A 16,216-nucleotide genomic window follows, 5' to 3' on the forward strand; every position below is an offset into this window, starting at 1 on the left:
CACTAGCCGGGTTAGCGTGGCGCTCGTGCAAGGACGCTGAGACGACCTCTGTGCGTGTTGTTTTCAGGTTTTACCTTGACCGCTGGGTCGGTCTGAGAGGCTATGGAATTCCGTCATGAACAACGCCAGAGAGGTCCGTCTAGTGTACCTAAAACGTGGTTGAACTAAGTGGGAACTGCTGCAGGTTTACTGACACCAGAAGGACATGCACGTGCAGAGGTATTCCACAATGCTTTAGAAACATTTAAAGACATACTTCAGGTGTGTGTTTCCACGCGAACACGCGCATGGCAGAACAGGAATTTGGAGTCCGACAGACTGGAAGGCAAATTCTGACTGCCCCCATCCTTGTACACAAGTTATCCCATCTTCTGCATCTTAGATTCTTCATTTGTAAAACTAGCATAACCTCCCTCACCTAAAAGGGTTATTCTGAGGGTCAAATGGGTTCATACCTGTGTCTGTAACTAGCACACAGTAGGTACTCAATAACGCCAGTGGACTTCCATCCGTCTGTGGGACAGATCCCTATAAATGACTGCATCTCTGCAATACGGTTTTATGTTACATGAGAGGTCAGACAGAGACCCCTCTCCTGGCATTTGCACTAAAAGGGTCATCCATTTCATGTAGTCACCTCTTAGCAATCACGACAAGCAAACAGGACCCATGTTTCCAATTTCTAACATTCTTGCTTCTATTTTAAAAAGATGGTACCCTGCTAGATTTCAAAAAAAAAATCAGACATTGCAGGAACTAACGAATGGTGTTCAACGTTCACATACCCCCGATCACTACCTGATGACAAGGGACAGGGAGCACGGACCTGAGCCTTCTGCAGAGGCGCCATCCGGCAGCAGAGAACCGCACTGCAGTTCCGGCAGATTTCAAGAAAGAGTTCTCGGTAGTTGCTGGAGCTTCCATCTTCCTGGGGTTTCATTATTAAAGACAGCGCAGCTCCATCAATAATTAAACCGTAGTCGTGCATATCTGTTGAAAGGCTGTTAGATCATACAAATCAGAGAGATTACTCAGTAACTCAGTCCATAGATTTCAGAAGACCACATAATTTTTTTTGGGTATCTACAGACGCTACAATTCCACGATCAAGGGATTAAGAAACCAGTGTTTCTTGTTTTACTAGTATGGTCTTTACAGTACTGGATGCAACACCTTCGACTACATTTTAAAGTTGGGTTTTCATTCGACATTCTCCTTTCACTAAGGCAAGGCAAACACAGTTCTAACTGTGGCTTCGGGCGCAGGTTCCAGCATTTCTGAACAGAGGACAGAATCCATCTGGCAGCCTAAAGGGGTCAGTCTTTATTCCCCAACTCCCTGGACACACTGGCCAACCTCACTCTTTATCTTTACAGCTAAATATCTCCTTGATATTCTGCCTGGATGATCTGAACGGGGAAGAGCATGGTCATAATATTGCTCTTTGCTGGGTTTCTAAACTACAGGGAACATTTCTAATGCCCTAAAGGAATTCTGCGGATCAGAGGAAGGGAAATATCTTTGCACCACTTATGAATAATTGAAAACTTGCAAACAGAGAGCTGCTTTTTCTTTAGCTACATTAATGAAAATCTAAAATGATTCAAATGAAATCTAATCTTAGATCATGCATCCAACACCAGCAAGGACAGCACTGATACAGTGTATCAGAATAAATTCCTGAATATTCCTGGAAAAACCAACTCTTGGGCATATGCTGTTTTGTCTTAGCAGATAAACAGCCATGCATTATCAATATTTCCCTCCCTGCTCTGGCAGATGCTCCAAGGAATCCACAATACAGCCCCCTGTGTATCTTAGAAGCAGATGAGAAGGATCCCCATTCACAATATTTTGTGACTCAATCAAGTCTTTTTGCATCCTTGAGCTGGCAGTTTGAAAACGAACACATGCACACACGCACACGCGCACACACACAGGCACACACACCCACTTATGCATACACACTCTTACGCAAAAAAGACATGCCACAGTTGCTAAAAAGAACCAGCTCTGATCACGACCCCCCTGCTCACTGTGACCACGCCGGCTGAGGCTGTTAGGATGCGGGAGGAAGAACCATGTGCCCAGCAAGGGGCCGAGGCTACCACCCTGTGAGTGGAGGTCGTGCCGGGGCTCTGAGAGCATCTTTGGCGAGGGGATGGAGGGCGCCACCTACCCCGAGAAGTTGTCCCTGGTTAAGCTCCCGTGGCAGCGCAGTACCGTCTTACTCAGCTCGAACAGAACGTCGTGCAAGCTCTGCTCCTCAAGCTTCTTGGTGGTCAGCTCCAGCAGCTGCGTGTTTCTGCGGAAGAGCTTGCAGGCGTAGCAGGTGGCCGCTGCCGTCTCCATCTTGTCTCCCGTGAGCACCCAGACCTTGATGCCGGCCTTCTGCAGCGCTTCGATGGTGTCGGCAGCCTTCTCCTGGAGCCTGGGGAGAGCAGAACGAAACGCAGCAGATGTCGGCGCCGGCGCAGAGAATCAAAATATGGAACTGCAGAAGCGTGTGATTAAAATACCTTCACCTCTCAAAAGCAAAAGGCACCGGGCTGCTGGCTCATGATCTTACTGTCAAGTGCCCGAACCTGCGTTTAAAGTTATGCACTAACTTTTTTTTTTTTTTTTAAGATTTTATTTTTTCCTTTTTCTCCCCAAAACCCCCCGGTACATAGTTGTGTATTCTTCGTTGTGGGTTCTTCTAGTTGTGGCATGTGGGACGCTGCCTCAGCGTGGTCTGATGAGCAGTGCCCTGTCCGCGCCCAGGATTCGAACTAACGAAACACTGGGCCGCCTGCAGCGGAGCGCGCGAACTTAACCACTCGGCCACGGGGCCAGCCCCAATGCACTAACTTTTTACAACAAAACACCTGCCAACACCAAATACACAAACGTGGATAACATAGTAAGGAGTAAAACGGCTTCTCGTAAAATCGACGTCTGCCAAGCACGCGGTTTTCCGTCTGGCTGGGACTCGCTCCCTGGAGAGGATTTTAGGCCATTACGAGAAGGACCATCGCAAAAACAACAGCAAAGTCTGAACCAGAGAGAAATGGGATCTGGGACAGAGGAGGCTGGTAACATCCACTACCTTTCCTTTGGTGTAAACTGCTCTAATTTTCCCACCGCTCTGACTGGCGCCCAGGTACCTTGAAGGGATGCACAAGGCCGGGAACGCCAGCCGTGATCCTAACCGGCTCACTCGCCTCACAGGCTCCCCACGGGTCAGAGGCCACGTGAAGCATTTCATGACATTTCATTTTTACAACCACCTCACGGGGTGAGGACTTCACCATCACCGCATTCTGTGTGTGCAAAACCCACCCTTGCAGAGGTTCCCCAACGTGTCTGAAGATGGACGGCTCTCCTGACACTGCTCAGGCCGTGTTGCTGCCCCAGGAAGTTGGGCATCAAAACTTTGCTTGCCTTATTTTGGGGCCTGCTCTTTTTTTCTCGATTTTAGAGTCTTTGCTTTCGGTAGGCGTGTGAAGTAACATATCATGTGTCTGTCAAGTACTAACAAATGGAAGGGGTTCGGTGAGATTCTGGGGTAGACTTCCAAGGCGAAGTCTTGAGATCATACACTATCCTCGAGATAGACAAAAACCGCCTTTAATTTCATCAACTTTTTGGAAAAAGGAAACTGAGTCCCAGAGCAGTTTGCAAAGATGCTGACTAGGGATTTTAAAGAAATAATTTGTAATCAAGTGTCATCACTTCGAAGCCACTGGCCGCACAGGCTCACCCTTAGGTGTCTGCTCTCAACTTTCCGAGGGCCCAGCTCTCCGCGGGTCTGCTCCCACAGCCTGTGACGGGCCCTGCACATCGGCTCCCTCCACCCCCAAAGAGCCACCGCCCGCCCCTTCCTTCCAGGACCGTCCCCCCCTTTCCCAGGCAACACCACCCTACAGAGCACTCTTCTCCTTCCTAACGCCCGGGGTCCCTCGGAAACCCGGCCCACACCCTGAAACCTGCCCTGTGCACAAGGCACGTACTTACCTTCACAGCTGCCGTCCTACTCTGCACTGAATGAGGGGACAGACTTAGAAAAAACAAACCAAACAAACCAAAACTTCTTCTGTGAGATTGAGGACTCAGTGGGAGCTTGGTAAAGACACTGGGAAAACGGAGGTTTCGAGATAAGGATGTAAGTTCTGGACCGATGCAGACCTTAAAGACTTTCAAACTTTCCTGGAAATAAACTCTCCGTACATCTCCTGATGTTTCCGCTTCACTCTTTTCAATTGGGGTATTTTATTTCTTTTCCGTTCCTTCAAAATAAACTGCAGTCCCTTGCTCTCGCTCTGCTCCCAGGACAACACAGTGGACAGATGGCCCCGTCCCAGTGCTGGAGCCCTAAGGAACTCCGGTCCTTGCCGTTGAACTAGGACGGATCAGTAGCTCCTCCTTTGGAGGTATTTGAAAATCTGTAGTTGGTAATCTTACCAGTTGTTATTATTATTAGTTTTCGCCAATTTTCTACTTCATTATTTACAATTTCTTCAGTGAGTAATAAGTACATTGAGTGTATTAAGATCTAAAATATTACACGTGTATTTGGAAAGAACCAATAACAAATTTAGGAGCAGAATTAGTTATTCACACCATTCTAAAGAATAATTTACAAAAATAACCCTCTATCTTGACTACTGACAACACAATGTGAAAATGCTGATGATTTCTGGTTTCTCCCGGGAAAGTGGGAACGTCCGCCCTCTCAGGCATGCAAGGTCGAGTGAGCATCACCCCGCCACGAGCGCCCTGCGGTCACTCCACGGACGCAGCCAGACAGCCTGTCTCCTCCTGACGCGCAAACACGTCCACATCAGGCAGGGCTGACATCCCCCCAAGGCAGCCCCACCTGCCTGCGGTCCCATCGCACCGTCTGTTCAAAAGTCAACGCGGCATCGACCTTACCGATCCTCAACGGCGGTGGCACCAAGCAGAATGAGGTCTTTCTCGATCTGTTCGTAGGCTTCTGCTAGCTTCTTCTCTCGGTCCTGCAGCGCCAGTTTGGCGGCCTGCAGCAGCGTACAGATGGCTTCATACTCCTCCTGGACAAGTCTCTTGTAGGCAACACACAGAGTCCGAAGGCCCTCCTGTGGGACACAGTGCAGGTTTAACGTGAATTCCAGCATCACCTGGCTTTCTGAGAGCTTTCTCAGTGTCTCCTCTAATTAGAACGGCTAACCAGAGAATTACAGACCAACCACTCCTCAAAGGAGCTGGTCACTGACGACTCAGTTATTCACGGTCGTGTTAAATACAGATAATCATCATGGATGGCAAAATTTTCAAACTAGTAAACGTGGGAGCAAATTACACAAATCAGGGCCATCAAAAGACGAGACTTTGTTCCTTAATTGAGACAAGTGAAGAGTTAGACTTTTTTAAGGATAATAATGTGCAATTTTATGGGAAATATCACGTGATATTTCCAAGGTAACAAGTTTTCCGTGGGGAGTCTGATCTTAGCACTCACTGAAGGAAATGTGCCAGGTTATTTATCAAACCTACTGGGTCCATGAGAGAGACATGAGAACCTAAGAATGACAAGTTCTTTACTGTGATCACAGCTCTGATGCCGCCACATGTGGAGCATGCGCACCCCGGCCCGCGAGGCACAGGGAAGCTGGACTCTCAGAGCCCGAAGGGGACGCACGCGGGGCACTTTCATCCCGTCAGTCAAAGCACCTTCCCACCAAGACGAGTGGAGCCATCACAAAGGTCTAGGGGACACCCAGGGAGGCCTCCCTTCTGTTTCCCCTGTTCCTTCAGCCCCGACTGACCCTAGAAAAGAACCACGGTCCCCTAAATAATCAGTCCAAATTCTCTGAGAATACTGGTTTTAAAGACTTTTAAAAAGATTTTTCATCATGAGTTCACATTCCCCATAACTCTCTGGGAACACTCCCCATTTCACACCATTTCTCCACATTTAGTGGAAGGACACAACCACGCAGGGTTTCCCGCTTCTCCTGTCCCTGGAGCTCTTCAGAGCCTGAAGGGAGAAAGGGACGTGGGAAGGGGTGGGACCAAAGAAGCGTTCTTTTGGAGTCCTACTCTCCAGGAACGTTCTGGAACCTTTACGCCCATCCTCCAGACGCTGCCCTGGTAAAGAGGAGCAAGCGAGAAACTCATTTGTCTCTGTCCAGGAAGGCAGGACAGTCCCGCCTGGAGCTGTGGACGCTCACAGAGCTGTGGCCCCACCACGTGCTCCCCAGGGCTCCTCCCAGCGCTGACGCTACGCGGGTGCTGACATGGCATCTCAGGCGTCTTGCTTCACCGAACACCTGGCATTAACTTTTGCTGGATAAGTAAGCTGCTGACATTCGGTGAAAGCCTACACGGTGATCAAGCTACAGATTAGAGACACGGACATGAACCGCAGAACAAATTCTCAGACTCTCCCTAAGAAATCATAAAATACACAGGGTCCATGACTTCATTCCCACGCCAGGCAAACTGCATGGCAAGAAAAAGGCTCACAGGAAAGAGAATTCAGAGCGGCCCCAGCACCCAGAGTGGGTGTGAATGGTGAGTGGGAGCTTTCAGAGATAATCAGAACCTTGACTTTAAAGGGAGACACGGGAGCGTGGAGTAGACACACTTTCCCCCACTCCTCATCTAAGTACTACCGAAATCCTGGAGAGAGATACAAAACAACACTGACACACAATCACAGCCAGACAAAGGCACTACAAGCAAAGGAAATCACAGAACAATATCCCTTATGAAAATAGATGCAAAAATTCCCAAGGAGATATCAGCAAAAGGAATCCAACAGCACATTAAAAGGGCTATTCACCACGACCAAGTGGGATTTATCCCAGGAACGCAAGGGTGATTCAAGACACAAAATCAATGTAATGCACGATGTTATAACAGAATGAGGAAAAAACCCTCATGATCATCTCCATCGATGCAGAAAAAGCATCTGACAAAATCCAGCAGCTTTTCATGATAAAAGCACTCAATAAACTAGGAATAGGAGGGGCTTCCTCAACATGACAAAGGCCGCGTACGACAAGCCCCCAGCTGGGACACTTCGTGGTGGAGACCAAAAGCTCCCCTACAATCAGGAACAAGACAAGGCACCTGCTTTTGCCACTTCTATTCAACACAGTGCTGGAATTCCTAACCAGAGCAATCAGGCGAGAAAAAAAAAGGCATCCAAATTGGAAAAGAAGACGAGTAACATTATCTCTGTTTACAGATGATGGGATCTTACATGTAGAAAACCCTGAAGAGTCCACAAAAAACTTGTTGGAACTCATAGACGGATTCAGCACATGTGCAGGATGCAAAATTAACACATAATATCAGCTGTGTTTCTATACACTAACTATGAACAATCCAAAGAGGAAATTAAAAAAATTCCATTGACAACAGCATCAAAAAGAATAAAATACCTAGGAATAAATTAAACCAAGGAGGTGAAAGAGCAGAAGACTGAAAACTATAAAATGTGGCTGAAAGGAATTACAGAAGATCTAAGTAAACGGAAAGACACCGTGTGTTCACGGACTGGAAGGGTTAACACTCCTAAGACAACAGCACGACCCATCCAGCCATCTAGCATCTACAGAGTCAACGCAACCCCTATCAGAATCCCATGGCGGTTTTTGCAGGAATGGAAAAACTCGAGCTAAAATTCATGGGAATCTTGAGGGATTGAGAACAGCCGACAGTCTGGTAAAAGAGCCAAGGTGGGGGACCCACCACTTCCCGATTTCGAAACTTGCTGGAAAGGGACAGTGAGCAAAACGAGACGGTCCGGGTGCAAAGACAGACACACAGAACAACAGGACAGAACTGACAGCCCAGAAATGAACCTTGCGTACATATACGGTCAAACGATTTTTGACAAGGACGTCAAGACCACTCAATGGGGAAAGAATGGTCTATTCAACAATGGCACTGGGAAAGCTGGAGATCCACACGCACAAGAACGAGGGCGGACCTTACCTCACACCTTGTACAAAAATTAATGCTACAACTAGAAGGACCCACAACTAAAATATACAACTATATACTGGGGGGATTCAGGGAGGAAAAAAGCAGGAAAAAAAATTAACTCAAAATGGACCAAAGGCCTAAATACAAGAGCTAACACTAAAAATTCCTAGAAAAAAACAGGGGCAAATCTATGACCTTGACAATAGTTTCTTAAATATGACACTAAAAGCAAAGGCAACCAACGAAAAAATAGATAAATTAGACTTGATTAAAACTGAAAACTTTTGTGCATCAAAGGAAACTATCAAGAGAGTGAAAAGACAACCCACAGAATGGGAGAAAATATTTGCAAATTATACATCTGATAAAATGTTAGTGTTCAGAAAATACAATGAACTCTTACAATTCAACGAGGAAAAAAATCTGATTAAAAAACTGGGCAAAGCGTTTCTGCAAAGAAGATCTACAAATGGTCAATAAGCACATGAAAAGATGTTCAACACCCTTAGTCGTTGGGGAAATGCAAATCGAAACCATAATGAGATACCACTTCACACCACTAGGATGGCTATAATAAAAAAATGAGAAATAACAAGTGTTGGTGAGAAATTGAAAAACTCATGCACAGCTGGTGGGAATGTAAAACGGGGCAGCCACTGTGGAAAATAGTCTGGCATTTCCTTAAAAAGTTAAACAAATTAGAATTACCCAGCATTTCCACTCCTAGGCACATAACCAAAGGAACTGAAAACAGGGACTCGAACATACACATGTACACTCAAGGGCATAGCAGCCTTAGTCACAACAGCCAGAAGGTGGAAACAACCCAAGTGTCCATCAATAGATGAACGGATAAACAAAACGTGGCATATACACTATATTCAGACAATGGAATATCATTCAGTCATAAAACAATGAAGTTCGGACACATGCTACAACGTGAAGGAACCTTGAGGACATTATGATAAGTGAAGTAAGCCCGTCACAAAAGGACAAATATTATATGATTCCACGTAAATGAAATAGTCAGAATAGGCAAATTCATAGGGACAGAAGGTAGATTAGAGGTCACCAGGGGCTGGGTGGAGGGTGGAATGGGCAGTTTTTGCTTAATGGGTACAGTTTCTGTTTGGGGTGATGAAAAATTTTGGAATCAGATAGTGGTGATGGTTGCGCAGCATTATCAATGTAATTAATGTCACCGAATTATACACCTGCAAACAGTTAAACGGCAAATTTTATATGTATTTTACCACAATAAAAAATGGATCATAGATTCAAATGTAAAACATAAAACTACAAACCCTTTAGAAGCAAATGTGGCCGACAATACTTGGTCCCTGGGGTCGGGGAGAGTCCTCAGATGTGACACCAAAAGCAGGTGCAGAAAGAAAAATCGACACAACACATGCGATCCAAATTAAAAATTTCACTCCATGAAATACCCTTTAAGGGGATGACAACAGAAGCCACAACTGGGAGAAAATATTTGTGAATCACAAATATGAAAAAGGATTCATAAGAACTCTCAAAATTCAACCTAAGAATAAAACAAAAAAATGCCCCAAACAATCCAATTAGAAAATGGGCAAAAGGGGCCGGCCCAGTGGCACAGTGGTTAAGTGCGCACGTTCCGCTTCGCCAGCCTGGGGTTCGCCGGTTCGGATCCCGGGTGCAGACATGGCACCGCTTGGCAAACCATCCTGTCCGACATATAAAGTGGAGGAAGATGGGCACGGATGTTAGCTCAGGGCCGGTCTTCCTCAGCAAAAAGAGGAGGACTGGTAGCAGATGTTAGCTCAGGGCTAGTCTTCCTCGAAAAAAAAAAAAGAGAAAAACAAAAAGAAAATGGGCAAAAGACATGAAGAGACACTTTGCCCAACAGGACGCTCAGGTCGCGGAAAAACCGGCGAATACTCGCTGGACGGCGGCAGCCGTCAGCGAGGCACGGAGTGAGGCCGCAGTGGGGAAGTGCTACTCGGCTCTGCCGAGAGCTACTTAGAGCAGGGACGGTTTCACGGCGGCTGCTGTGGAGACAAAATGACAGAATATACAGAAATTTAGACCCACGTCAATTCCCGGGTTTTGATACTACACTTCAGGCAGGTAGACGTGAGACAGTGGAGGAAGAGGAGAAAGCGCCCCCCGCACATCTCTGCAACTTCCTGGGACTCTGCAATTACTTCAGGGTAAAACGTTACACATGAGGCGGGCCCCACAGTGCCCAGTGCAGACCTGGAGAGCTTCCAGGGAGAGGTGTGGAGTTCCCAGGATGAGCATGAGACAGGTTGCAGAGTCCGCGACAGCCCCTCTGTCTGCAGAGGACAGAGGGGCGTGTGTCTGAGGAGACTCCCAGAGGCCAGGAACAGCCATTAGGAAGGAGAAGGGGACAGTGCTGTCCCCAGGAGCCAGGCTGGAGACGCCGTGGTTTACAGACATTCACTCCCCAGGCCTCGCCTCCGGACGAGGGCAGAACTGGCTCTGGACCCACCTGACACATCATAAAGCCATCAGCTAACAGAACATACTGCATCCTAGAACAAACCCACGGTCCACAGAAACACACGGATGCCCCACCTCCACAAGGCAGCGCCACGGGCTGGGTCTGCTGGGAGGTACCAGCATGCGGAGAGTCAGCACCCAAGATGAGGTTAACCAGCCAACCGACGCCGACCCGGAACCAACACCAACAACACATGAGCAGAGAAGGACACGACGGTTACTACACTGTGTTACATGTGCTCCAAACGCCAAGCAGAGGCACGAAGATACTAAAAAGACAGAACTTCTGGAGATGAAAACTCCAGCGTCTGAGATGGCAAAACCTGGGTGGGACACTGGGTAACAAAAGATCGAATAAGAAAAGCTTAGTGAACCTGAAGACAGGACAAGAGAAAGTGTCTACAATGAAACGGGAAGAAGAACTTGGAAAAAGGAAAGGCTTCAGTAAGCTGTGGAACACATTCAAGCACCCTAATCGACAGGTAATTGGAGTTCCTGAAGGCGGGGACAGAAAGAATATCTGCAGAAATAATGGCCAGAAGATTTCCAAACTTGATTAAAAAATCTATAAACCCACAGATCCAAGCTCACGTGACCTGAACAGAAGGAACACAAGCTCTCCACGGCGAGGCAGACAGAATCAGAAATCTGAGAAGCAGCCAGAAAAGGGAGATGTGCACACAGAGGAACAAGGATACAGAGGAGATGGGTGTTCTCAAGGAGAAAGGAAGTGTGTCCTCACAGACACCACACCAGTGTTCACAAGCTTTCTCTGCAACAGCCCCAAACTGGAAACAGGCCCCATGCCCACCAACAGGTGGATTAGTAACCGTGTCCATCCACGCAGCGGAACACCGCCCAGCCCCGCGTCCCTGCAACAGCGTGGGCGCGTTTCCAAGCACCTGCGTGGGGTGAAAGAATCCAGATAAAACCGTACGTATTTCATGCTTCCATCGGTGTAAAACTCTAGAAGGTGTGAAGTCATCGACAGTGACAGCAGAGACGCAGCTCTGTGTGGGTGGGAGGGAGCAAGTCTCGGGGGCACGAGGACACCACTGGGGAGGTGGACACGCTCACCGTCCTGTTGGCGGTAACGTCTGCAGGTGCAGATAACACATGTCGAGACGGATCTACTTTTGTACTGCACATATGTATGGTTTAACGTGTGCCAATGCAGCTTTGTAAAACAAAAGGCAGACGGATTGTAAAGTCACCATAAATAACACCACCCATGCTTCTCACTCTCGAGGGAATCTTTTCTCCTCCAGATACGTAAGGGGAAGACCCTCCAGCACGTGGAGGTGGGAGGTGTCGCTCTGGGTTCCCAGCAGACCACGGAGGCTCGCACTGTGGGGCTGATGCTGGCCGGAGAAAGGATGCAGGGTCCACACACCCGGCGAGTGTCAGCGTTCACAGCAGGTCTTCAAGATTCTCCCACTGGCAACCTTAACAAAGCCCTTCACGCCCTGCACAATGCCATTCACTACGGTTTTTTTTTTTTTTCCCTGAGGAAGATTCTTCCTGAGCTAACACCTGTGCCCATCTTCCTCTATTTTGTATGTGAGTCATTGCCACAGCCTGGCCACTGACGGGTGGCGCAGGTCCACACCCAGGAACTGAACCCAGGCCGCCAAAGCGGGGCGCGCTGAACTTAACCCCTAGGCCACAGGGCCGGCCCCTCTAACAATTCTGCAATGCGCAGAGGCAGAGGACAGGTCTAAATGAGCCACACATCACTGGCTGTGGGTTGGGGCTGGACGGGAGGAGGTGGCCCCGTGTCAGGGACGTACGGCCCTCCCACACCCCAGTGGTCCTCGGAGGGGAAGCTGGAGCGACGGGGCGAGCACCCCGACGTGCTGACCAACTGAACAGTGTGGTGACATCCTGGAAGGGATGAGGTGACACGCTCCAGACGGAGACGTGGGAGGAACCAGACGGTGCAGCCGCCACAGAAGGCGTAGCACTGACCCCTGAGGCAAATCACCAGAACTTCCTCGGGAGAAAGATGGATCTTCTGCTGTACCTACCACAATTCAGACCCCCAAACCCCAACCAGCCAGCGCGGCCCCCGCGGGGAACACACGCCATGTCTGCTGAGTGAATGCGCGAGGGTGGCGCCCAGAGAGCTCCACCTGCGAGGTCCAAGGGGGATTCCCACGCTGTGCACGTGCCGCCCCTGCCGACCCCCACGCCACACGTGGGACCCCTCGGGCAGGAGGCTGTTCCTCCGCCCGTCACTCACCACGGCGTTGTGCTCCACTCTGTCCCGGATCTGGTCCACTTTGCCCTCTATCACTCGGGGGAATACCGAAGAATCTGCTCCTTTGCAAAACAGGTAAATTTCTCCTATAAAATGAGAAAATGCGATATTTAATTTAATCACAGTATGGGGAAGATGAAAATATTTTTCAAATTATGCTTTTATTAAAAAACGGAAACAGGGAAACCAGCGCCGAGACTGTCGTAAAGGAGATGTCGACGGACCAGGGAATACATAAAGTCAGGAAGAAATCAGACCTACAGGTTACCCCAAAGCCTCATTTTATTCCAACAACCCTAGAAATCTCATAGCAAAGTCAGGACCCAGGAGAAAACTGGCCCCGGGTGTCCTTCCTCCTGTCGCTCCTGCCTTCTCTCTGGTTAGGACATGAGTGAGGAATAAAGCGACCTCAGGGCAGGCGGTGGGGGTTGGGGACAGAGGGTGAGGCCAACCCAAGGGGTAACAATTTGCTGAAGTCCTGGGGGGTGGACGTCCGGGTCATCCTTCGCAGTCACAGAGGAGCAGGGACGGCTGTTGTGCAGTTTTCCTGTGCCCACACCTCGAGTAGTATCCCAATTACTTCCACATGTTTGTGCCGTAGATGCATGCTTCTCCCTCACGATGGAAAGACTTTCTCTTCCAGATAAGTAGGGGGAACTCTCTAGTCTATGACAAAAAGGACATTAAAGACATTGAAGGCGCCAGCACCGATCGGCAGCCCCTGGCTCACAGAGCCTCGCTCCTCTCTCAGGAGGAACCCTCCAGGGCTGGAGAAGAGACACTGCCGCAGTGATGGTGATGTGCCTCATTCTCAATTTGTCTTCAGACAGACAGCTCGAGCGCAGGCTCCCTGGCCAGAGCAGATCCCTAGAAGCCAACGGCCCTCAGGACGTTTATCGGGGAAACCAAATCCAGAGGCAGCAGGAGCAGCAGGCGACTGTCCCACCACAGCCAGCTCCTCAGGGTGTGGCCAGCTGGGCGGGGCTGTGGGGCGGGCACAGCCCTGGGGCGATGGAAGGTGAGACCCACCAGCTGGCCCACACGGGGACCCATGAGCTCAGCTCCAGCATCCGGAGCCTACCTTGGCTTATTTCCTTGATCCCAGAAAGAACTCACTCCTGTGATACGCACACACGAAAACATTTAAAATACAGCACGATTTATGCTTACGGAAGTCCTGAAATTAAACCAAGGGTGACGTCAACCTAAAGCCAGAAAGGATGGTGTTGAGTACGTCTGTGTCACAAGCACATGGAGAGAATGGGGCCATGCTGAGCAGGAACCTACGAGAGCGGGGGTCCTAGCCCCGGGAGACGCCCACACAGCTGTGCAGGCTTGTGCCCCAGCATTCTTGATCATGGACCAACCAGCCTGACATCAGAATCCACTCCCAACTACCAGACATAATTTCTAGCCAATGCTCGTACATCATCAGATATATCTAGTTTAGACCAAGAATTGTAGTCTAGACGACGTAACGATGCATTCTCGAACAATGATACGTTTTTTTCTAGGAAACTCATGATGACTCATGGTAACGGCTTGTGAATGCTTAAACTTCCCACTGTCCCGACCAGTTGATTCCTCTACATCCACTCTGGACGTGGGAGATGTTCAGCCTTAAACTTGGTCCAGGAGAGCTTTTGACGTAAAAATATCCAGAGTGTAAATTAAAATTTAATCTGCAGAGGACGAGAGCAGACAGTATTTGGCAGCGGCTTTAGATCTTGCTTTTCCAGTTTTGAACACAAGCAAGAAGTGACTGACCCAGAGTGATGCACACACAGCCGACGTGCTCAGGACCAGGACCTACAGCAGCTCCCGAGTGACAAGACGGCACCTGCAGCGGAGCACGCTGGGGATCAGGCCCAGGGCCCAGGGCTCCGCGCACTCTTCAGGAAGAGCCTCAGAAAGAAACCAGGTTGTTAGCCGGCTTCGGTGGGCGCAGGCCTCCAGGCTCCCTGCCCTCCAGGCTGTAACGCCAGTGCAATCAGCGTCATCAGGGGACGCACTGCTACCGGGAGAACAACCCGTTAAATTAAACATTCAGACTGCTCTTAAAATTAACCGATGCAGCATCTGGCTCAGATGCCTCGGCAGTCTCCCCCCGTGAGCCTCCTCTCACCCTCAGAGCCGCCCTCAGAAATCCACAGACGTCTCCTCATGGAAGGGACGTTCTGTTGGTGTGAACGCCTTGCACACAAATTCATGTGACCCAGCTCCTTTTCAAGCTCTGTCACACCCTTTCTGAGCAAATTGCAGTTGTTTATGAAGAGTCCACAGGAGGCAGCCTGGTGGGGTTCAGGGGAACTGACGCAGGGCTCCCGAGACCACGGTGTTGCTGCAGGCTCTGGAACTGTCTCGAAGCATGATTCGATGACTCGACTTCACACTTGTCCAGGGGAAAAATCAAGACAAAAAGCTCCATCATGGAAATTTCCACAGTTCAACGCTTTTTTCTGCATAACTCGGAACGGCTTAAACTCTCTCACGAGGAGAGCGTGTCCTTGGGGCACAGTTGAGAAACCTTCTGGGCTTGGGCAAGTGTCAGTGCACCTGAACTTGTTCTCAAACATCACCGGTCACATGTGTCCCGGGTCCTGCTGATCCTAGTGTTAAAACCTCCATTTGCGTGTGCTACGGCAGCATTTATATCATGAATTGTTTCATGTCCCATGACACTCAGTTCAAGTCTCCTTACTGGAGGCCGCTTCTGCCTGCCACGGCTGAGAACCTGCTTGAGAGGAGCGGGCACCACGTAGACAAGAGACCCACTGACACTGCCACACAGCTCCCAGAGCAGCCGCTCATCATCCAGCATGTGGACTCGGCTCCCTGGAGAGTGACTCCCAGGGCGCTGCTGGACACCATGCCTTCAGCTACCGCATGATGTCTTCTGCCGGGTCAGAGGGAAATCAGGGATTCAGAGGAACGTCAGAACCTCCGTCTACGGGAATCCACGGGAAGCTGAGATCCTGCTGAAATGAAATTCTGCTCACACAAGTGTGAGGACTCCAGCCAACAAAGTCCCCAGCACACCCTCAGACCTCTGGAGTCTGTTCAGTTCCAGGGTAGCGGCTGGTGTGGGTGCTCCCCAGGCCAGTTTCCAAAGAGAGAAACATAGCCTGGCGTTGCCTAGATCTAAAAAACAGAAAAGAATAAGCTCCATGTCTTGAGGAGACACCACTTTGAAACTGTGTGAGTGAAGTGGATTCAGCAGGAGCCATGAGCACTCTCTGCAGAGCTGGTCCGAGTGCACTGAGAGGAGGGGAGGGTCTGCACGCAGGATGCTCAGGGTCCAGTCAGGGCAGAGCCCAGCAAAAGCTCATCCACCTGGGACACCAGGAGAGGCTTCCTAACCAGGTGGAAAGCCCCCCTCAGGTAGAGGCCTCCAGGTGGAAAGGCCCCCCCAGGTAGAGCCCTCCACGTGGAAAGGCCCCCAGGTAGAGGTCTCCAGGTGGAAAGGCCCCCAGGTAGAGGCCTCCAGGTGGAAAGGCC

The 16,216-nt window shown here is 49.5% G+C and overlaps 1 protein-coding gene across 2 annotated transcripts in view; it reads right to left on the minus strand.

The window, feature by feature from the left end:
- Nucleotides 1-16,216, minus strand: part of ATP11A (ATPase phospholipid transporting 11A) — a 90,666-nt gene that overhangs the window by 22,919 nt on the left and 51,531 nt on the right. For both annotated transcript variants that reach the window (XM_046664657.1, XM_046664658.1), the window contains exons 17-20: nucleotides 12,701-12,804; nucleotides 4,915-5,096; nucleotides 2,180-2,431; nucleotides 827-1,001 (exon numbers count right to left, since the gene is read on the minus strand). In XM_046664657.1, the coding sequence (XP_046520613.1) occupies nucleotides 827-1,001; nucleotides 2,180-2,431; nucleotides 4,915-5,096; nucleotides 12,701-12,804 (713 nt within the window). The remainder of the gene's footprint in view (nucleotides 1-826; nucleotides 1,002-2,179; nucleotides 2,432-4,914; nucleotides 5,097-12,700; nucleotides 12,805-16,216) is intronic.

Source organism: Equus quagga, chromosome 6, assembly GCF_021613505.1.
Source record: "Equus quagga isolate Etosha38 chromosome 6, UCLA_HA_Equagga_1.0, whole genome shotgun sequence".
In the NCBI taxonomy this organism is placed as follows: Eukaryota; Metazoa; Chordata; class Mammalia; order Perissodactyla; family Equidae; genus Equus; species Equus quagga.